This window comes from Electrona antarctica (genome assembly GCF_951216825.1).
Source record: "Electrona antarctica genome assembly, chromosome: 1".
NCBI classification, from domain to species: Eukaryota; Metazoa; Chordata; class Actinopteri; order Myctophiformes; family Myctophidae; genus Electrona; species Electrona antarctica.
Window position 1 is genome coordinate 38,244,457 of NC_136806.1, and position 23,926 is coordinate 38,268,382.

Consider the following 23,926-nt stretch of genomic DNA (forward strand, 5'->3'; position numbering starts at 1 on the left):
GGTGCGCGGCGAGACGACAGAGAAGTGGGTTGGGGGAGGCGATCGAAGTGGCAATTAAGTGAAGGGGAAGCGGGCGAGAGACTGACATTAATAATATCCCATAGAGCCAAAGTCAAGATTTACACTGTGGGCGAGAGTGACCTCGCGCAATGCTCATCGCTTCCAACGCAAACGTACCCTTCAGCTCACTTCGGCTCGATCTCCCCCGCCTGAGACCTTATCTACTGTACGTGCAGCGCAAATACAATTTAAAATATATAGCAGTCATATGTTTTATTGTTATGTCAGACACAATGTACATCAGCAGAGCGGAGCTGCTGGAGGCTGTAGGGCAGTGTGGTGGAAGACGTAATCAGACAAGAGTTTTTAATTCATGTAGCAATACCACAATGTAAAAATACTATGTTGGAAAAGGTCTTGTATTCTAGAGTACAAAAGTGTTGGCATCCAAATACACTTACAGTACCAAAGTACTTATTGTGAATGGACTAGAACGAAACATATGGTCAAACTTTAAAAAAAATAGCAGCAACATTGTGAGGTTATAGATCAACTATTTTCGAATAGACGAAGTAGGAAATAGAAATGGGGCTGTGAATGGTGATTAATAATCATTTAAATCTGTAACGTAACTAAAAGAGCACTTTGTCTGCAATTTGCAACTGCACAAGTCTTCTAAAACGGTTAGTCCCAATCCTTGATTCTGATTCTAATCTACACCTAAAATCAGTTTATATCAATCCCAAGGGGCTCTCCACATTGATCCAGTGTATCTGTACCTGAACTGGGGAAGGGGAGCGCTACAAACCCTGGCCATGCAGGGCTTCTTAGCAAGGTGGATGGGTGGCTCCGGGCCGGACTTGTAAAGACAGCAAGGGCCCCCTGTTTTCTAGTCAGCACTGCTGCTCGCCCTCGCAATGTCTCGGTCGCTTTGCTAAGTAGCTGCACGTGAAGTTCACAGACATAGTAGCTAAATGTGTCTTTAAAAAAATATATCTTAGTTACCATGAGATTGACCTAACAATTAAGTGTTGTTTCTCTATGCGTTTGTTTGGGAAAATGTAAGTCTTACTCTTAACACAGCCTGGCTATATGGAACTGGTGTCTGATGCAAGAGGAAGTGGCTCTTCCTGGTGGCCGAGAAGTGGAACCACTTTCTTGTAGTTGTTCTTGTAGTGAAGTTATTTTATGATCCGTTTTATGATTTTCATGCACCACAGTACACAGTCATTCTCCATCCCCTAGTATTACCTCCCTCCACCCCTTAGTATGGGGTGGGGGGTCGCGCGATTATTATATTCTTTCCTCAATATTTTTTTTTACCGACAAAAGCTGGTCCTTGTCATGTCTGTCTGTCATATCAGTCCCTCCTGGTACAAACAACATCACTGACCACTTTCTTCATGCTGAGGAAGGCTTTGACACCGAAACGTTATTAATTAAAAAGTGAAGGTATTCTTTTCCTCCCTCGCTCTGTTTCTCTCTAGTTGACTGTTCCTCTCCACTCCCTCGAGTTGGTGCTGCTATCTATCATGACGTGCATGGATGCACTGACTGTGCATACACACACACACACACACACACACACACACACACACACACACACACACACACACACACACACACACACACACACACACACACACCACTTCACACCTACATAACTTTACAAAGCTGCCGAGAGTCAAGCATTATGCATATAAATGTTCCATTTTTGTGTGACCTGCTAAGTAGTATACTGATACTGTAGGTGTGTAGATTGTTAAAAGCCAATGGGTGAGCTACTTTAACTTCAGTGGGTGGGCTATCAAATGAATGTAGGCCTAATGTAAATTTGGCCCACACGACTGCCGCATGTCCTGGGTGCTAGTCATTTCTCAAGGGTGCTTCAGCGAGAAGGCACTCGCAGGAACGACACCTACTGTATGAATACCGTACCTCTGTACTTTTAAGTATTGAATCAATCAAAAATAACTAGTAACATTTTCTAATACAATAATGTAGTATAAAAGTACTGAAAATTGTACATACTCGAAAATGTACCTCAGAATTGTACTGAAGTACAGAACTTGAGTAAATGTAGTTACTTTCCACCATTAGCTGTAGGGCAGCTTGGGCGGCTTGTTGAGGTGAGTGGCTGTTTTTTTATTTGGCTCTTTCAGTGCAGTTGAAGGTTTACAGGTCCTTGGATGGCAGTGAATCCTGTGCCGATATAAATCAATGCCTTATTTACCTGTCTGTCATTTCCTGTCCGCTCCAGCAGAGGGAGTGGTTGGCCGGCTCGGGCTCACGGCTGCATAGCGCCTCCCCAAGGCCACTGTAGAAAGAGCTGTAACCCTGCAGGCTGGATATAAACTCCCTGAGGGAGAGATTAGAGACAGACAGACAGAGACAAAAAGAGAGAAACAGAAAGAGAGACAGACAGAGAGAAAGAGAGCGAGAGAGATATAGAGTGCATGAAGGATTGGTATGAGAAGGGGAGAGAGAGAGAGAGAGAGAGAGAGAGAGAGAGAGAGATGGAAAGAGTGAAGGAGAGAAAAGATAGTTTAATTATGGTAATCTAGGCGAACCGAGAAAAGTGTAGACAGACAAATTGTTTTACAAAGAGAGGGGTGTGTGTGTGCAGAAACCCAGAGAGACAATGACAGGAGTGGGGGAATGAAGCTTCATACAGTAATGGGGGACAGCCTGAGCCAGAGGATGAGAGCATCTATTCTGGAGGATGTAACTGAACATCTGTGTGTTCCATTGGTTCTAACTTTAACGTTGTTAATTAGAAACCTATTGCCGCATGGGGGTGCCGATAGCTGAGTGGTTAATGTGCCTGCTATGGGCTCCAATGCCTGCCTCTTAGCCATTCCCCGGTTCGATTCCCGGACCATTGCTACATGTCACTCCCTGACTCCCTCTCCGTTTGCTGTATCTCTATCTCAATAAAGGCAAGAAAACCCTGACACGAATCCTAGTGTCGTTATTCTGGGGCAAACATCCGGTAAAAATAGCCAACAAATCGCCTATTTTCGACAAAGATGTTTAGCGTAGAGCGAAAAAGTAGGGGGCCTAGAACAGAGCCCGGGAGGACTCCAGTCAACTATTGGTTTAAGTGGTTGAATAAACATGGACCTAGAACGCACATGGTCAGCATAATGGCCAGAGGGCCAGGACCGGCTCGTCGTCCATCGCAAACCAACCTGCGACATCTACAAAAGCAAACAACCACCAACAAATTATTATTAACAGATTTTTATTTCTTAATTTTGTGTAAAGCAGCCTGTAATTTGCACCACTTTATACCCAATTTAGTCATTATGCCAAATAATTCCTCCCACTGCTGTTGTACCCCACTAGCTCACCTGTCGGCGAGCTCCCACCGGGAGGACATAGCAGCACCCACATCCTCCTCCTCCTGTTCCACACCCCACTGACAGGCACCGTCCATGCCCATAGGAGTACGTGCAGTGACAACTTCCCTCCCCCGAACACAGCCAATTATGTTCGTACTGACGCTCGGCAAGCCGGATGTACCACAGTGGATTCAAAACCCCTAAACTCTGTGGTGGTGCGCAGGTACTTTAGCTCTACGCCACGCTACGCTACGCATTTTGAGGCAAATTAATTTCACTCAATTGCAACATGGTGATAATTCATATTTACTGCTTGCGGACATACAGTACCTGCATTTCATCGATGCAGACATGTACTAAAATGGTAAATATGAAATGTTTATAGTTGTGAAACAGTCTGCCTTGAATCCATATTGCCATGGGCTTAATCAGTGGCATATCAGAGTCAGACAACTGCCAAGATGTAAATTGGTATGCTAATTTAAAAGTTGATGCTGCATTGAAGTTAATTGTTGCAAGCAAATCTTTTCATTGTAACCTCAGAGCACACCAGTGACACATACGCTGTTAAAAAGTCAACATTTTAAACAGAAAATTCTTGTGTCGTGAAGCAAGGACCCATCTGGCCAGGCAAAAAGCCTAAAGTAAAGCAATCGGTCATGTCTACATGCATGCAGTTTTAACATAATTCAGCACTACTGTAAGTGTTTCAAGTTTCAATTCTTGTCCCTTCACTCACTTTGTAGGAGTCAGTATGGCCCTCTGGAAAAAATGCTGTCCACCCATGACTTATAAGGTTAATTTGTTTTACAGTCGATAGTCTAACAGTTAAACTCACACTGCAAATATGGAGTGGATGTTCTATGACAGAGAACCACATGCATTCTTGAGAAAAGAGCTGATAAAAAAGGGATTCATGAAGGAAATGGTGCGTGTCCCAGCTACCAGCTGTATCACATTGCTAAATTGGACGTGCGTGCCTGTTCATGTTGATATGCATTATGCAGATGAGATGCCCTGACAACACTATATATGATTTTTTGATCGATTGATTCTTTATTTAAGTGTCATGCTTCCGAAGAAGCCGAGCCCATATGGATTTACAGGACACTTTTAACAGTTTACATAAACAATGACAATAAATGACAATAAACTGACATGACCGTTCGCAAACTTGATCAAGTCAATACTAAACTAACTAATACACCCAAAGTTCTTATATGGCAGATGCAATAGTGCAAATGATCCATGGTGACCAGACCCAAGAAGAGAAACCTATCAAGCTCAATAGTTTTATGTCTTCAAGGTTCAAGGTAGTACTTTATTGTTACATCTTGTGTACAGGTACATAAGTGTAATCATTGTTTTGGTTTGGCCAAAGTGATGAGGTTTAAGTGCAGGATACTGCGAAGCAATTGGATTTGGATAAAAGATTGGAGATTCTGTAATATCATGGTAAATGAAATACTTACTTATAGTTACTTTAACTCTACATTGTACAAATACATTTGCAATTAAAACTGATACTGAGGATTTTACTGTGTAGTAGTGGCTGCAAAAGGACACAAAAAAAATTATATTTGTATTACATTATGCCAGCCTTACATCAAATTAATTTGAAAGAGATTTAATAATCGCAGACAAATTTCCATTGTCGGAATAACTCCATGACAGTTTTTGGCACGATCCTGTCATCTCAATCGTTTGGTGTAAGGTGGCTGTGGGCGCTGGGGATGTGTTCTGTCCTCCTCGTCATCAGTGCCCATACCCTAGGTTGGGTTGGCAAAAGCATAGACATATAAAGGTAGACGCCCCTTTCGGCTCTGGAGCGTATGTGCTCAAGGGAGGGCAAACAATTCCCGATATTCCTTGCGAAGCACCGCGGAAGCATAAGTGTGCGTCACAGAGTGCATGTTCGGGTCTGATAAGTCCCGTAAAAGATGAGCTGTGATTGGCCAGTAGTCACTTGAGTGGCAGTGTGACGTAGTGTGCCGTCCACTCTTCCGGCGTACCAGTGTAAATTATTCCGCCCTCCCGTCAACACACATGGCTCCAACAAACTGCAGCAGCCAATGAGACATCGATTTTTTAATATCTATGGGCAAAATAGCCATTCTGTGTGAAGTTTGCATGTTCTCCCTGTGTCCCCTAGGTTAGATACCCTCACAAAAAACATGCATTAATCCTGATCTCTAAACTGCCTCCCCCTGGCCACCCGGGGCGCCTGATGGAGGGGAAGAGAAATGGTTGGAATAACGTGTTCCTTCCAACCGGGGAACCCCCACCCCCCCCCCCCCCCCCCCCCTGTCAGGTGAAATGAAGCGGCTTGGACTCCTCATGCATGGAAGGAAACATGCGGTCAGTCCATTGCTCTCCGCAGGTTGTCAGAGGGAATGTAGCGCCCATGATTACACTTGACTAGAAACTTTACACTGGGTGAAAAAAGAATTAAAGAAAAAAATATATAGCAAATTATTTATCTATATTATTTATATTAAATAGAAATATTTTAAGTTTTTCAGCTAATTCTCAGTAGTTGATCACGTTTCCTGCTCACCTGCGGAGGCCGACCAACGTCTCATCAGGATCCATGGGGGCTGGCTGGGGGATGCGGGCCCCGGGCTGGGGGTTACGGACCCCAGGGACGACAGGAGCGGGCTGGGGGCTACGGACCCCGGGGACACCAGGAGCCTGGTCAGGAACAGAAATGATGGAGCGAGAGACACGCTGAGGAGTTTGACCACACATTCCATTCACCTGGAGAGAGAGAGAGAGAGAGAGAGAGAGAGAGAGAAAGAGAGAAACAGAGACAGTGAGCAAGTGAAAGATGGAGATGGGGAGAGTCAGAAAGAGAGACAGGTGGTTACAGAGATAAGGATAGTATCCCTGAGTAATGTCTTTTTTTTTACCCAGCACTTCCTGTTGTTAATGAACAGCTCCACTTCCTGTTGTACTCAGTTAATGAACAGTCAGTCAACCAGGACACTCAGCCTCAGTTCCTCTGCAATTATCATCCCGTTGCGTCTGTTTATTTTGGGAGGGATGGAAAGATTTGCATAACAAACAAGCCATTGTATCCTCTGCCAGCCATTTTGTGCCATCATCATGTCCCTATTTGTAATCATAAACCCTCTAAAAGCTCTAGCATGGAAATGAGGCTTCTCTCTGGCTCCTTCATGTGGATACATGCCATTGTTGTTGGGGCGCGGGAGGACACTAATAAATAAGAGGACCCTCGCTGTCGCTCACAGATAATGGACCCTGGCCCTTTCTTTTCAGGTGCAATAAAAATGCAAATGGATGTTAATGTTTAGCTTGTGGTTTAATGATTTGCTGGTGGTTTAATTTCCCCCGAGGGTTCTGAACGAGGCTTAATTCTGCCTTGTAATGTTAACAGCTAATTGTACCCAGCTCCCCTTAAGTGTACGGGCCTGGCGTCACCGCGGCTGAATACAGATGGGACAACACAGACCAGAGACAGACATCTCTATCTAGTATCTGGTAGCCAGGGACCACACACACACACACACACACACACACACACACACACACACACACACACACACACACACACACACACACACACACACACACACACACACACACACACAGACACACACACACACAAACTCACCTACATACATTTTGTATTACTATATGCAATTTTTAACCATAAACCTAAAGTAAAAAAAAGACAATACAATCACTCACGCTTTGCGCTGTGGAGCTTTAGCCGATTTCAGTGTGCGACACTGGCACTCAACTATGTCTAAATCAGTCAAAGCTCTGACCCTAACCTCTAAAACTAATAAATCCCAATCCCGACTTGAAGCTTTCCCTAAAGCCTAACTCCCCAAATATGTTATAAATATGGAAGAACCATTTATCATTTATCAGGAAAATTGTCCTCACAAGATGTGTATTTATCAAATATCCCACAAATATAGTAGAATACAAGTACACACGCGTGCACGCACACACGCACGTGTGTGTGAATGATTTGTTGCAATTACTCATGTGAACATAATGTACATGAGCGTATACCGCGTATGGCTGTTTAATACAACCTCGTTAGCCAAGGGCAGAGAACCCCCCCCCTCCCTCCACGACCATCAGAAAGCGCACGCACGCACGCACGCACGCACGCACGCACGCACACACGCACGCACGCAGGCACGCACGCACGCACACACGCACGCACGCATGTACATACACAGACACACACAAACAAACATGTACGCGTGCGTGTGTAACCACATTAAGGCAACCACACTCACATGCACAACCACAGAGTACAGGAGTAGAGCATGCAGAGAAGGCACGCACACACGCACGCACACACGCACCCACGCACGCACGCACGCACACGCACACACACACACACACACACACACACACACACACACACACACACACACACACACACACACACACACACACACACACACAGATATGAGATGCTGATAGTCACAGATGGCAGGAATAATTCTGCGCCAAGCATTAGCTAATATCCAGCATCCCTGACCAACCCTTCCACAAATACAACCCTACTGTCCACCCAGGGGAAATCAGTTCACACATACAGGGCGTGCACGCACGCACAGTCGCACACACGCATGCATGGACACATGTACAGATCCTGGAGAACTGAACTGACACCACAATACATGTGCAGACATACAAGTCATTTCTCTCTGCCAGACCTCTTTCTCTTTATTTTGTTCTCTCTCTCTCTCTCCCCCCCCCTTTGTCTCTCTCTCTCTCTCTCTCTCTCTCCCCCTTTGTCTCTCTCTCTCCCCCTTTCTCTCTCTCTCTCTCTCTCTCCCCCTTTGTCTCTCTCTCTCTCTCTCCCCCTTTGTCTCTCTCTCTCTCTCCCCCTTTGTCTCTCTCTCTCTCTCTCTCCCCCCCCTTTCTCTCTCTCTCTCTCTCTCTCTCTCTCCCCCTTTGTCTCTCTCTCTCTCTCTCTCTCCCCCTTTGTCTCTCTCTCTCTCTCTCTCTCTCCCCCTTTCTCTCTCTCTCTCCCCCTTTCTCTCTCTCCCCCTCTCTCTCTCTCCCCCCCTTTGTCTCTCTCTCTCTCTCCTCTCCTTCTGCAACGTATTAATTCTCTCCTCTCTTCCTCAGCCCTGCCGTTCCCACAGGCTGTGATTAATGTGATTGGAGGTTTTATTCCTCTCATTGTTGTGTAGAGTTCCAGGGAGCCGTGGGGGACTGGTGGCTCGCGGGGAGCCACTGATTCCCTCCATGACATTGTTTCTGGACACTGCAGGAGGAAGGCTCCTCATTAGTGGAGTATTAATATGAGCCCTGTCTGGACCAACACACCCAACAGGAGAGAGAGACCCTGAATATCCATGCGCTTTTATCTGCTCGGAGCAGAACTCCTCGCTTAGGGAGGACTGGGGGACACCAAACGCACAAACATCGGTGCCCCCTCTCCTCCCAGTCCCGACACACACACACACACACACACACACACACACACACACACACACACACACACACACACACACACACACACACACACACACACACACACACACACACACACACACACACACACACACACACACACACACACACACACACACACACACACACACACACACACACACACACACACACACACACACACACCCCAAGACACCTGTGTCTCGTATTCCATGCCCCGTTTTGTCTGTGCAAACACTCTGTAATGGTGATGTCAAAACAAATCAATATGAATGCACACATGGGTCATGGCTCCCTGCTGGTGTCCACAGTTATTGCGTTCTCTATAATAACAGCTATTGTTATTAATATTATAACAGAGAAGTACACAACGCCAGCCTTCATCAGTGTCACTCAACTTCAGCAACTTCAACTTTATTGCCAGAGTCATGAAGAGTTTCAACTCAAGAAAAGAGTCATGCGGGTAAAGAATTAGAGAAGGGCACCACCGCAGAGTCTATGGGTTCAAATCCACCCCAGTGCATCCGGCCCTGCCGCACGTCTACATGAACACAATTAGCCCGTGTTCGGGGGACCGGGAGATTTGTCACTGCAGCTACTCGTATGGACTGGACCTGTCAGAGGGAGTGTTGGGAGGGAGGAGTAGGACGAAGGCTCTACGTACCCACGGAGGGGGCTCCTCAGGTGAGCCCGTATAGGATACAACAGCAGTGACAACACACAGAATAGAAATGTGTGTGAGGAGGAATTAATTGGCATAAGAACAAAAAAAACAAAACATAAAAAGCTATTAAAAAAATAGAGAAGTAGACATGGCAAACAAAGTCACATAGGAAGACAACACAATGTCAAATATACCTGTACATAAAGTGCATGGTCCAATGGAAATAAAATGAACACAAAATATGCCCCTTCTTCCAGAACAGACATTTCAGCCGATATAATTAGAGAAAGAATCACTGTCTCTTGTGTATGTCAGACAGCAGAATATATCAAATATGTGCTGTATACAGTACGTACGTACGTACATACATAAGTGAAAGTGCCAGTGCTGCAGCAGTGGATCATAGTCATATACAGTATTTATGTATACAGTAGATACATAAATTGAATGCCTGTCTGTGTGACAGGCTGTGTTCGCCATGGACTCAGCACTTATTCAACATTATGATGGTTGCCAGGTTGAAACGGCTCCATAATGTGGTGTAATGGCTTTTGATACATAGGTATCACTTGACTGGCCACAGCCGCAGCAGTGACATGAACAACTTGTGAGTGTCCTCCTTGACTCCTTGATGATCCACTCATCCTTCTTGCATGCTGTATGTCAGAGCAGCGGTTCTCAACCTTTTGTGATACAGGGTATACAAGTGTTTGCGTCTCGCCCATCATTTTTGCGTGAGTGTTGGGGTAGATATGGTCCAAAAACACGTTAATGTAGATTCGATCAAATTCAAATATTTGTTTTAGGCTTCTCTGCCTTTATTGATAGATACAAGTCAAGATTGACAGGAAAGAGGGAGAGAGAGACAGGGGGAGACATGCAGCAAAGGCCGTCATGAACTCGACCATGCGACGCACTGTCAGGCCAGAGCCTACAGTATACAGTATGTGACATGCGCCTGGACCATTAGGCCAGTCAAAAATGTTAACAGGGCATGGTACAGTCATACATTTTCTTTCTTCCCATTGTGGTCCTATTATGTATGGAATGGTTATTGTGAAACAAATACCAAGTAACAAGTAACATTATACAGGGGTGGGTATTTACTATAGGCGACCGCCTCTGGCCTCAACAGTCAGGGGGCCTTTTTAAGTATGAAAAAATATATATATTTTATTAATTCAAAAATCTTGCGTGCACACTTTGTGCACACATGCGCAGATCCCTAAATTCGCCACTGACATTATATCAAAAATTACTTTTGTTTAACTGAAAAAAGTTACACAGTATGACTTTAACAAGCAAGAAGGCCCAATAAGTGAATACAATCGGTCAGACGCACAAAATAACTGACAGACTGTTAGAATGATGAGTGATGATGATCAGACTGCAGCAGTGCAACAACTCTCTCTCACTGTGTTCTACTCCTTCTGCAGACACCGTCAGATACATCACATTTCTGTCTACACCTATTTCCCATCTTCTCTTTCAGCCGAGAGGTCGCGGGGTGATGAATGTCTCCACCACCATCTCCTGCCCTACCTTCCCTTGGGCTCTCACTTCAAACTGTCTCACACGCCCCCTCCATTTCTTCTTTCTCCCCCTCTCCTTTGTCGTCCCTACCTCGCTTCTGCACAGTAACTGGTAAAAATAGAGCTTCATAAATCATGCATCTTCTCTCACAGTAGTATGTATGAGAGAGAGAGAGAGAGAGAGAGAGAGAGAGAGAGCGAGAGAGAGAGAGAGAGAGAGAGAGTGAGAGAGAGAGAGATATGGAGGTAGAGAAAGAACGACAATGAAATAGGAGATTTCTAAAAAAGAAAGAAAGAAAAGGGACATGAGATGCAGAGAAAGAGGGGAGCCAGATTACATCAAGCAGCAGGAGAGAGATGGGGAGAGAGAGAGAGAGTGAGAGAGAGAGAGAGAGAGATGGGGAGAGAGTGAGAGAGAGAGAGAGAGAGAGAGAGAGAGAGAGAGAGAGAGAGAGAGAGAGAGAGAGAGAGATGGGGAGAGAGTGAGAGAGAGAGAGAGAGAGAGAGAGGGGGGGGGGGGGGGGGGGGGAGGCAGGGCATGTCGGGGGAATGAATTGGAACCACAGGTTCCTGGCTGCTCTCTCTCTCTCAGTAAAGCTGCTGGGACGTTTGGGTCTGCCTCACCCCGGGGTTGCACCAGACGAGATGAAACGGATGTTAACACGACCAGGGCAGACGGCGAGCGGTCACCTAGCCGCCAGAGTGGCCATGTTTCAACTCCACCGAGACGAGCGGGCAGCGGTCTCTCTTTCACGCCTCTGGGTGTGCTGTCACTTGGTCAGAGTCAATCTGTCTGTCACCGTAAATAACAAGCGCAGTCCCCTGCACTTACACTGAAACAGAGAGGTAAGTGAGAACCCACCGCCTCCCCAGTGCACCCCCTCCCCTATAGCACTTACAATCGCACTAAAGCTCAAAACAAGTGGACCCGGTTCGGTGGGTCCGTTATATCCATGGTTCTCAAAGTGGGGTCCCAGGTCTCCTTGAGGGAATTCCAGGGGGTCCCCAGCAAAATGAGGAACAGTTAGCTATTCAAAAAAGCCGATCTACAAGCTCACAACACGTTGCACCGGGACACGGTGTGAGCTTGTAGATCTGCTATTTTTGAAAGATGTTTTAAGAATCTTTGGAATAATTTTGACAACCTTTTAACAGCACAAAGCTTCTCTTATGTGGGTCCCTGGCACAAAATCATTTCAGATGGGGGGCTTAATTTGGGGGTCCTTCACCTGAAAATGCTTGAGAACCGCTGCTTAATATCACAATACCCAAAGATTGTTTTAGTTGAAATATGACTTAATTTCTTTCCCTCTGGTGCACGTGTCAGATCCCCAGATTCAAACTGCCGTGCTCTTTGTCTCTGCAAAGTCACATTGAGGGCAGATCACTGAGGTAAATCCTGAAGAACTTGTTGTCTAATTTTGGGGTGATCTCTCATTACGGGCTGACGGGAGAGAATTAGCCATTAGTGAAACAATGCCTCTGTTCCTTCAATGACAACACAGAGGAGGGAGTGTGTGTGTGTGTGTGTGTGTGTGTGTGTGTGTGTGTGTGTGTGTGTGTGTGTGTGTGTGTGTGTGCGTGCACAAAGAACAGGTGCACACACATAGACGTAATCTCACGCATACACAATTATGCATGAATGGAAAAAACAACAAATATACAAAAACATATGCATATCTGCATATTAATTTTGATGTTGCTGCTGAAACCTTGTATCTCCATATTTCAACGCTTTATATTTTTGGATAAATAAACACCGTACTGATCCAAAAGCTCACAATGCGTCACACATTCATGAACACCTTCAGTGTGGACCCATGTCTGGTGGGCTGGATCCTCGACTTTCTAACCAACAGATCTCAATGTGTAAGGGTGAATGACACAGTGTCTAGCCTTCTGCCCACCTCCACTGGTTCGCCACAGGGCTGTGTTCTTTCTGCGTTTTTGTTTATTTTGTACACGGACGACTGTCGCAGTAATCACGACAACCGCTTTATTATAAAGTACGTGGACGACTCAGTCATTGTCAGCCTTCTCGACAATGACGAGGTCGGACATGGCCAGGTCACAGAGGACTTCTTGTCCTGCTGCAATGATGCGTTCCTTGAATTAAACATCTCAAAAACAAAAGAGCTCTGTATTGACTTCAGACGTGGTCCCCATCCCACCCAGAACACCGATATCTGTGGCCAGCCAGTGGAAATCGTGCCCAGTTATAAATACCTGGGCACGATTATTGACAGCAAATTGAAATTTGATGTAAACACTGACATGCTGTGTAAGAAGGGCCAGCAACGCCTTTTTTGCCTAAGGAAATTAGCCAGATTTAATGTCGACAGAGACCTGATGAAACTGTTTTACAGTGCCTATGTACATTCTGTTATCTCCTTTTCTATCATCTGTTGGTATGGTAACCTCGCCATTAAAGATACAAATTATTTGTGAAAACTGCCTCCAAAATTACTGGCATTCAGTTGGAGAGCCTTGATCCTTTCTACAATAGACAGCTGCTCATGAAGGCCAGGGCCATTCGGCAGAATAATGCCCACCCACTCGAGTCAGAGTACAGGCTGTTGCCATCGGGCCGTCGTCTGGGTGCCCCCGTTGTCAAAAACAACAGATATAAGCACTCCTTTGTCCCTGCCTCGATTTGTGCAGTCAACGCTGCCAGTAACATGTAATGTGATGAGGACGATGTTGAAACAAGCACTTTATGCCGGGCACTTTGATTCTATACCTGCACTAGATGCGCCCAGACCTCTGTTTATGCTATGGTGTCTCATGTATGTTGTTGCCCTGTATTGTTTGTATTGTTTGTATGTTTTAAACCACTACTCTTGCTGTAAACATAATTGCCCTTCTGGGACAAAATAAGACCTTGAACCTTGAACAGCATGCAGATCTGCTATTTTTAATTTTTTAAATCTTTGAAGTGGGCACAATATTTTTGCCCACAATGACTTGCCAAAATAGGGACACCAGGATGAAAGTGGTTAAGTGTGTCTGTGGCTTTTATGCATATTGAACCAATGAAATGCATTAACCGTATCACTGCCACCTGGTGGACGCAAGAGCCAACGCTTGACTGCCAACCCGGATGTACTTGGTTTTATGTGATGCACGTCCGTTTTAGATGCTAAATATTTAGCGTCAATGCTAGCGAATTAAAATGATTGCTCTAGAAAACGCCAATGTTCCAATCGGGATCACCGTATAATCAGAAAAGACCTCCGAACATTGCGCGTTTTGTCAAAACCATGGAGAGCTTCGTACATTTTGAGTTATTCCGATTTTTAGTCAGCCTGTAAGAAGTGAACGGCAGTGCGAAACCGGTCTAGGATCGCTGAAGAAGGAAAGGCCAAAAAAAAAAAGAATACAGCGATCCCGTTTGATATCAATAATAAAGCTTATTTGACGGATCGTTCTGACAGTTGACATTTAATTGGCGGAACGCTCCGTCATCTGCAGTTTTTGTGTTAACAGGAGCTTGTGACTACAAAATAACTTTATTGGATCCATTGGAATACAAGTAATCTCTTCCTGAAATTTCAAGTTTCTTTTTTGTTGTACTGTCCATATAAGGCAGGGGTTCTCAAAGTTTTTGGCTGGGGACCCCCGGAAATGCTTTGACCATGTCTCGCGACCCCTGCCCCGCCCCGCCCCTCCTCCCCACCAATACAAATAGCCCGCTACAATATCCTTAATAATAGATCAAATAAATGACATCATAAATACTGAAACCAGATATAATCATTAAGGACAGTTTATGCAATGTGTACTATGTAAACTCTACATTTTCATTTTCCAGCCATTCAGTTGCAAAAAAAAGAAAAAAAAAAGGTTTCCACCCGAGTCCCGACAGCGATGATATACGCATACAATACAGACCAGCACACGCACGCACACATACACGCACGCACACAAGCACGCATACACTCACACACCGACTGAGCGGTCACCTTGCTGCAGAGCAAACCAATAAAGCAATATAGCCTTAATCCCTTATAGTAGAACCAGACACAGATAGAAACACAGTAGTCTGTGACTACTGACTCAGCATTCTTAAACACATGAACGCACGCACGCACGCACGCACGCACGCACACACACATACACACACACACACACACACAGACACACACGCAAAGGACTTATTTCATTCACTGATAACAATCTCATTCCCTGTGAGTGGTATACACATGCGCACACACGCACGCACGTACACGCACAGAGAGAGAGTGAGAAAGCAGTGGTGGAAGACATACTGATATTTGTACTTCATCTATTTTCAACCTTATCCTCATAATTGGTCCTCACTAATCCTCCATTAGATGACGCTCTGCCTACTCGCTCTGTACTGTCTCAAAGGGTTGTGGACAGATCAGAAACCTACCAGTGCCATCATCAGTGGGGATTCCAAGATAATAGAACCTACAGCCTTTATCTTCCTGGAAAGTTAGCATGCTGAAATAAAGGCCATTGTTCTTGCATTCATTTAAAAAGATGTAACAAGATGTATTTATATTGGCCACATGACATCTCACATTGTCAATTAGTGCCCTAAACAAAGGGGCGTGAGGGGCCCCTATATACTGTACAGCTTTTCGTCCCGTCACGTCTCACATTTGCCATTGACAATGAAAGGAGAATTTATGTCATATGTGCCTGAAATATGACGTAAATTTGTGGCAACACAAACATTAAATGCCATTGACAATGAAAGGAAAATTTACGTCATATGTAGACGAGCAAATCGGCTAACCAATCACATAGATTCAGTTCAAAGAAAAGAAAAGAAAAGATGAAAGAAGATGTTTTTTGAGTGGTGTAAACCACTCCAACAACTGGCTTTGTTAGTTTACGTGTCCACGTGTTTGTTCGTACCAAAAAAATGAGCATGGTTGCTATGGTCACTCAGTTCACACGGGTGCGATTTCATTACGTCAGACATTACGTCAGACCACAGCTGATCAGGCTATATAATACCTTACACCACTCAGTTCACACGGGTGTGATTTTTTAAACATTGTATAGTATATTTATTTTTTGAGTGGTGCAAACCACTCCAATAACCAGCTTTGTCTGTATCTATGTGTCTATGTATGTGTGTACCTGTACGTGGGGCCACGTACGGGTGAGCATGGTTGCTAAGGTTAGTGTGTGACGTCGCACCACTCAGTTCACACGGGTGTGATTTTTTATTGGATGATGTACAACGACAAGATCGCTCCTCACTTCACACGGGTGTGATTTTTGTTAAAAGGGCTCCAAACAAACATTAAAAGTCCATAGACTTGGCTGCCATATGACGTAATTGACAAAAATAAAGGAATAAATACATTTGAAATCTTGAAAAAATATGCCTACTGATGATGTCATTGGTAGGTAGGTTTCTGAACTGTCCACAGCTCCATAAACAAACCTGATACAGTTGTCCAGAACCGCTATCCAACGGATGTGTCCATATATTGGCATATATGTATCTCCAGTGGGGCATATGGGCATATGACATCACAGATCTCCATATATGGGCATAAAATGGACAAGGACTGACAGATACAGTACAGAGGATGGGCGGTGCAACGTAGTTTAAGTAAAAATAGTTAGAGACAGAAGATGAGAAAGCACAGAACCACTTCCTCCAAGCGGGCGATGGCAGTCACTCTCTGAGCGACGAGGAAACCGAGGTCAACTGGTGTTTTAATAAGTGATGGATCCAGAGAGGAGAGCTGCTCACCACGGGGGAGACTACAGGACACAAGTCAAAAGTTCAGCAGATATACAGCAGTAGCCTGGGCACACAAAGCCTTCATATTTCATGAAGCACTTCTCCGTGGCTTCACGGAACACGCGGCTGTGAAGCTGTTTCATGGCAGTTTAAACCACCCAGAACGGGTCAGCCCAGCGGAGGACGAGGAGGAGAAGGAGTAGGAGGAGGAGGGGGACAGGTTTCACATCGACATGCTGGGAGCATCTGTCTGACTGCCAGAGAAATACATTCCTGTACGAGCAGCCATGCATCCCAAAATACACTATTCTCTCTCTCTGGCTCTTTCTCTTTGTCTCTCTATGACTTTGTCTTTCTCTCCACCGCTCTCGCTAGTCTGTCTGTCTGTCTGTCTGTCTGTCTGTCTGTCTGTCTGTCTGTCTGTCTGTCTCTTACTCTGTCTGTGTCTCTCTGTCTCTCTGTCTCTCTCTCTCTCTCTCTCTCTCTCTCTCTCTACCACATCTATCTTTCTAATTTCAAGTAATTTCAAAGTACTTTCTTGGCATTGCTGTTGAAAAGCACATTTTAGAATTTTTTTGGCTAATATATCCAGTCTTCTGGGTATTGGTGATCAATGATCAGTGTAATGTGTATGTACGTGTGTACGTGCCCACGCCCGTGCGCGAGTGTGTGTAAGCCCACGTGGGAATATGCATACTGTATGCTTTGTGCATTTAAATACAATGCAAGAACTTGTTTTTTGCTAAGTAAGCTCCCCACACCTGACCTTCCACTATGGATAATCAGCATCAGCCAGCGCGCTGATGTGTGTGTGTGTGTGTGTGTGTGTGTGTGTGTGTGTGTGTGTGTGTGTGCGTGCGTGCGTGCGTGCGTGCGTGCGTGCGTGCGTGCGTGCGTGCGTGCGTGCGTGCGTGCGTGCGTGCGTGCGTGCGTGCGTGCGTGCGTGCGTGCGTGCGTGCGTGCGTGCGTGTATGTGTGTGTGTTTGTGTGAGAGTGTGTGTGTGCACAGTCTGCACACGCTTGAGTGCACGGACACAAATAACTAAGATGAGAGCACTGACAATGAATACATAAATATATGTATTAAAGGTGTTCCTGTTATGTGCATGTGTGCGTGGCGTGCATGCGTACGTGCGTGTATGTGTGCTGTTCCAGTAGATGGAGGGTGCGTTGAGGGTCAGTGTGTGGTGCAGGCTGCTCCATGCAGGTCAGTGTGTGGTGCAGGCTGCTCCATGAGGGTCAGTGTGTGGTGCAGGCTGCTCCATGCAGGTCAGTGTGTGGTGCAGGCTGCTCCATGAGGGTCAGTGTGTGGTGCAGGCTGCTCCATGAGGGTCAGTGTGTGGTGCAGGCTGCTCCATGCAGGTCAGTGTGTGGTGCAGGCTGCTCCATGAGGGTCAGTGTGTGGTGCAGGCTGCTCCATGAGGGTCAGTGTGTGGTGCAGGCTGCTCCATGAGGGTCAGTGTGTGGTGCAGGCTGCTCCATGCAGGTCAGTGTGTGGTGCAGGCTGCTCCATGCAGGTCATTGTGTGGTGCAGACTGCTCCATGAGGGTCAGTGTGTGGTGCAGGCTGCTCCATGAGGGTCAGTGTGTGGTGCAGGCTGCTCCATGAGGGTCAGTGTGTGGTGCAAGCTGCTCCATGCGGCAGAGCAGAGTGTGTACCCAGCCGTCGCCTCGCACTGTGGCAAAGACTGGCATATTTTAAACATGTAGGGAAATAGGGACACCAGGCTTAATGTGGTTAATGCATGGTGGCCCCTTGACCTTGAAGGACAAAGTTTCATGATGAAAGTCCGCCCTTCCGATCTGAAGTTATTTTGTTCTCAGAGAGACAGACGCACTATTTAATGGATTATAAAAACATATGAATATGAATCGCTATTTTTGGGCATGTCATTATAAACAACAACGTTTAAAAAAAATCCCAAACCTTAAAGAAATGGAGAAAATATCAGATCTACATGATCTTAGCCACAGCAAGCTATTTTAGAAGAAAGAAATCGATATAGTTGCAGATCCCAGAGTTCCATCGGTAATGAAGTGTGTAGCATTGGCGCTACACCCCCAAATATACCAGCCTGATATAGACTGAGAGAGACAGCATCAAGTGTTTTATTTATATGATAAATCAGTTGTAGCAGATTTTGGAGAGAAAGAAGGCAAGTTCCAGTATACTCCAATACTCGTTGGCTGGTGGCCCCTCCCTTCTACATGCTGCTGTCAGAACTGCTTTGTAGTTTTGGAACTGCTTCTAGATCTGCTATTTTTGAAAAAATTGGGCTTAAGTGGTCACGTTTTTGTCATCCTTTAGTAGGCTATTTCATGAAATGACACCTCTGCTCACAACAAGTACTTAGCGTAAATGGCATACAGTTGGGTGCCACCGATATTGTCCCTTATCATTTGACCCATTTAGGCCTGACCTCAAAATTTAAAAAAATCCTTCTAAATCCTCCAGTTTTCTGAAATAAATATTTTCACGATTTTCAAAAATAGCAGATCTACAAGCTCATAGCGCGCCACCGAGTGGCGCGCTATGAGCTTGTAGATCTGCTATTTTTCAATAGCTAAATTATAACAATGTTTAAAACACCAAAAGGGGTTCCCGCCCAAAATTGGTTAACTGTCCTTTTGCGCAGATCACGCAAACCTCAGCAAAAAGAAAAGGACAATATCGATGGCCTCCAACTGTAACTGTATCAATTTATGTCATTTCGCTTTTTTGGAAGGAACATTTTAAGGATTATCACGTTAAAGTGCACAGGCTGTGCGAACTACAGGCTCATCTTAATAATACATGAGCTCCCCTGAAAATATGATTTGTGAAATTTGGAGGCGGTGGGGTCTGTAAAATAGTGAATGCTATTTTCTGCCAAGCCTTTCTATTCTTCTGTAACTTCATTATCATGGATCACACGTAAAACTAGGCGATTAATGATGCATGATTCATACATGAGGGAGTTTCATCACTGATTCACTTTAATAAAGACATGAATGCTATTCTTGTCATTGTCATGGCAGTGTGGCAGCGCAATATCATAGACCTCACCGACTTGATCTCCGTGCTCATGCATGTGTGTGTTGTTGATATGTGATGCATTTGATGTCTTCATTGTACCAAGAAATGAAGAAACCATCGCTGTCGGCAGAAACCTTGTATCTCCATAGTTCAACTTTGAAAGATTTTTGTTTTGTTTTGTTCTTTGTCGAAAATTAAGAACACCACAAGAATGTGTTCTTAATTTCGTCACTGTCAGGCAGAAAGAGAAACCTAATATCTCCATATTGTAACTATTTGTGTTTTTTCGTAAATGAATGCCGTGTCACACAAAAGCATCAAAAATAGCAGATCTACAAGATTGAAACGCAGACATAATGAGGTTTCCACCCAACAGAGATGATTTGTTCTGCCTGGTTAAATAAAGCTTAAATTAAAAATAAATACATACAGTAAAAGTACGACAGTGTAGCGCAAAATTAACGGAAATTCCGTTACGCCTCGTGACACGCTCCATATATGGTCGTCTCCATATATGAAGATCACAACACTGACCTCATCAAACCCTGGGTGGCCATACATGGAGAAGACTGGATATTATGCATATATGGAGCCGGCCAGCAACTCAAACCTCAAACCCTTAGATCTCCATATATGGAGTTGACCTGTTCTGACATTCCATATGTTGATCCTTCCCCACCGGTCCTTCCTCTTGTCCGATGTCTCCCTTTTGACTGAAACCTGTCCATTCAAACTCTATTATTATTAGTGCAGCTTATAGATCGGCTATTTTCAACACGTTTTCATAACACTCTTGCACGGCATTAACATACAAAAAAAACAACATGGGCCGTGGCTGAGCGGTCCAGGCACCTATGGGCCGTGGCTGAGCGGTCCAGGCACCTATGGGCCGTGGCTGAGCGGTCCAGGCACCTATGGGCCGTGGCTGAGCGGTCCAGGCACCTATGGGCCGTGGCTGAGCGGTCCAGGCACCTATGGGCCGTGGCTGAGCGGTCCAGGCACCTATGGGCCGTGGCTGAGCGGTCCAGGCACCTATGGGCCGTGGCTGAGCGGTCCAGGCACCTATGGGCCGTGGCTGAGCGGTCCAGGCACCTATGGGCCGTGGCTGAGCGGTCCAGGCACCTATGAACCAACATGGGCCGTGGCTGAGCGGTCCAGGCACCTATGAACCAACATGGGCCGTGGCTGAGCGGTCCAGGCACCTATGGGCCGTGGCTGAGCGGTCCAGGCACCTATGAACCAACATGGGCCGTGGCTGAGCGGTCCAGGCACCTATGAACCAACATGGGCCGTGGCTGAGCGGTCCAGGCACCTATGGGCCGTGGCTGAGCGGTCCAGGCACCTATGGGCCGTGGCTGAGCGGTCCAGGCACCTATGGGCCATGGCTGAGCGGTCCAGGCACCTATGGGCCGTGGCTGAGTGGTCCAGGCACCTATGCCGTGTCGCGGGTTCAAGTCTCGAGCCCGACGACCTTTGCTGCGTGTCTTCCCCCCGTTTCTCTCCCCCTTTCCTGTCAAGATGTACTGTAACCTACATATCAATAAAGATGTACTGTAACCTACATATCAATAAAGATATACTGTAACCTACATATCAATAAAGATGTACTGTAACCTACATATCAATAAAGATGTACTGTAACCTACATATCAATAAAGATATACTGTAACCTACATATCAATAAAGATGTACTGTAACCTACATATCAATAAAGATGTACTGTAACCTACATATCAATAAAGATGTACTGTAACCTAAATATCAATAAAGATATACTGTAACCTACATATCAATAAAGATATACTGTAACCTACATATCAATAAAGATGTACTGTAACCTACATATCAATAAAGATGTACTGTAACCTACATATCAATAAAGATATACTGTAACCTACATATCAATAAAGATGTACTGTAACCTACATATCAATAAAGATATACTGTAACCTACATATCAATAAAGATATACTGTAACCTACATATCAATAAAGATGTACTGTAACCTACATATCAATAAAGATGTACTGTAACCTACATATCAATAAAGATGTACTGTAACCTACATATCAATAAAGATATACTGTAACCTACATATCAATAAAGATATACTGTAACCTACATATCAATAAAGATATACTGTAACCTACATATCAATAAAGCCAAAAAACATCTAAAAAAAAAAAAAAAAGCAAGTGCTAACAGAAGGAAGTAGGCTAACATGATGCTTGCAGCTATGTGCTTCTTTGCAAAAAGAGTCAGTCGGTCCTCTACTTGAGGCACCACCCCATAAAGCCATGGTATAGTTCACACAATGAAAACGCATGTGTCTGCAGTGCACATGATTCACCTAGGAAAATAATCCATTTGTCTTCATTATTTAAGTGAACAATTCCTGACATCACTTCCACAGTTTGACCTTGAAATGTCTCCTTGGATAAGAAGAATAACTCTATGCTACCAGCCTGGCTGTGTGACACTGTGTGCGTCTGTGTCACCAAATCACACTTCACCACTCTCTCATCCTCTCTCTGTATGCCCTGTGTGCCTGTCTGCCTGAGCTATTGATTCAGTGTGTGTGACTATGTGTGTGTGCGTGCGTGCGTGCGTGCGTGCGTCGTGTTGTGTTGTTTATGCACTGGTTTAAAAAGATTTATACTGTTAGGCTTACAATTAGGATACTGATTGCCAATCAGTATCCTAATTGTAAGCCTCACAGTATAAACAAATAACACGGTAACAGTAAAAACACAGTATAAACACTAACCCCAATCAGTGATTGGGGTTAGTGTTAGGATTAGAGGTTATATTTAGCGGTTAGCTAAATGTGTGTGCATGTGTGTGTGAGTGTGTGTGTGTGTGTGTGTGTGTGTGCGTGCGTGCGTGCGTGCGTGCGTGCGTGGTGTGCTGGACTCACCAGTGCGTTGAGGCGGCCGCGTGCGTTCACAGCATGCTTCAGAGCCAGTTTGACCAGCAGATGCAGCCTCAGCACCACGGCCTCCATGTCCTGCTCTTCCCTCATGGCTCCGCTCAGCTTCGCCAGCCCGTCCACGTAGCTCCGCCAGTGGGGCTGCACCTCCGCCGCGCCCCCCAGGCAGCCCTGCATCACCGCCTGGCAGAAGCCCTTGCAGGCCGGAGGCCCCAGCAGGCCGTGGCAGTGCGGGCAGTACCACAGCCTGAGCAGGGAGCGCCCGCAGTCGCGCGCGGGCCGCAGGTGGTCCGTGGTGTTCACCACCTCGATGCCCAGGTTCAGCGCCTGCAGGAAGACGCGCGTGGCGAGCAGCGAGCGTGACAACCGGGTCATCATGAGCTTGGGGTAGTGTCCGAAGGCGCCCGAGTCCTTCCACGCCCCTCTCAGGCACTCCTCGGACACAGAGGCAGAACCTCCACCCAGCAGCCGGCGGTAGGCCAGGGGGAAGAGGCGGGCGTAGAAGGCCGCCACCATGTGGTCGACGGAGGAGTCGGAGCCCAGGATGTAGAAGGAGACGTCCTGGAAGAGCTGTCCCACCGAGCCATGGGCCCCGCCCCCCAGCCCCGCAAACTCTGACCTCAGCATGGACAGCGTGGAGTTACGGCCATGGCGGAGAACCAGGTCAAAGGCCTCTGAGAGACACAGAGAGAGAGAGAGAGAGAGAGAGAGAGAGAGAGAGAGAGAGAGTGTGTGAGAGAGAGAGAGTGTGTGAGAGAGAGAGAGAGGGGGAGGGAGAAAGAGAGAAACAGAGAGAAATAAATAATAGTAGCAAGACGGATAGAAAGAGAGAAAGAGACCGACAGAGAGAAAGAAACGGAAAGAGGAGAAATGAGAGACGGAAACAGAAGGAGAGAGAGAGACATCATTAGACTTGCTGTTTGAAGGTTGTTACATTCAGGATATGAAGACTTGTCTCTACAATCTGAACAAAAATGCTGTCAACAGCAGCACAGCACTTCAAATAAAATAAAGACAGTAAAGCCTCAACTGCAGACGGGAGCAGAGATCCAAGGCTTTGAGGGTTTGACAAACCCTGAGAAACCTGGCCATGTGCTGGAAACGAATCATTGGCCTTTCAAGTAGGGAAAGTGAGGTCTTATCAACAATGTGGCAAAGAAGCAAGAGCTCTGCCCCATCGACCAGGAGGCCTAAAGAGCGAGGAACAGACAATAGAGGGGATTTAAAGCTCCATTAGTGACCGTAGCAGGGGAGCTGAGAGAC

At 45.7% G+C, this 23,926-nt stretch overlaps 1 protein-coding gene across 1 annotated transcript in view; it reads right to left on the minus strand.

The window, feature by feature from the left end:
• Window positions 1-23,926, minus strand: part of gpc3 (glypican 3) — a gene marked incomplete at its 3' end in the record, with an annotated part of 168,715 nt that overhangs the window by 66,672 nt on the left and 78,117 nt on the right. The window contains exons 3-5 of the mRNA XM_079496909.1: window positions 22,652-23,337; window positions 5,902-6,101; window positions 2,234-2,359 (exon numbers count right to left, since the gene is read on the minus strand). Of these exons, the coding sequence (XP_079353035.1) occupies window positions 2,234-2,359; window positions 5,902-6,101; window positions 22,652-23,337 (1,012 nt within the window). The remainder of the gene's footprint in view (window positions 1-2,233; window positions 2,360-5,901; window positions 6,102-22,651; window positions 23,338-23,926) is intronic.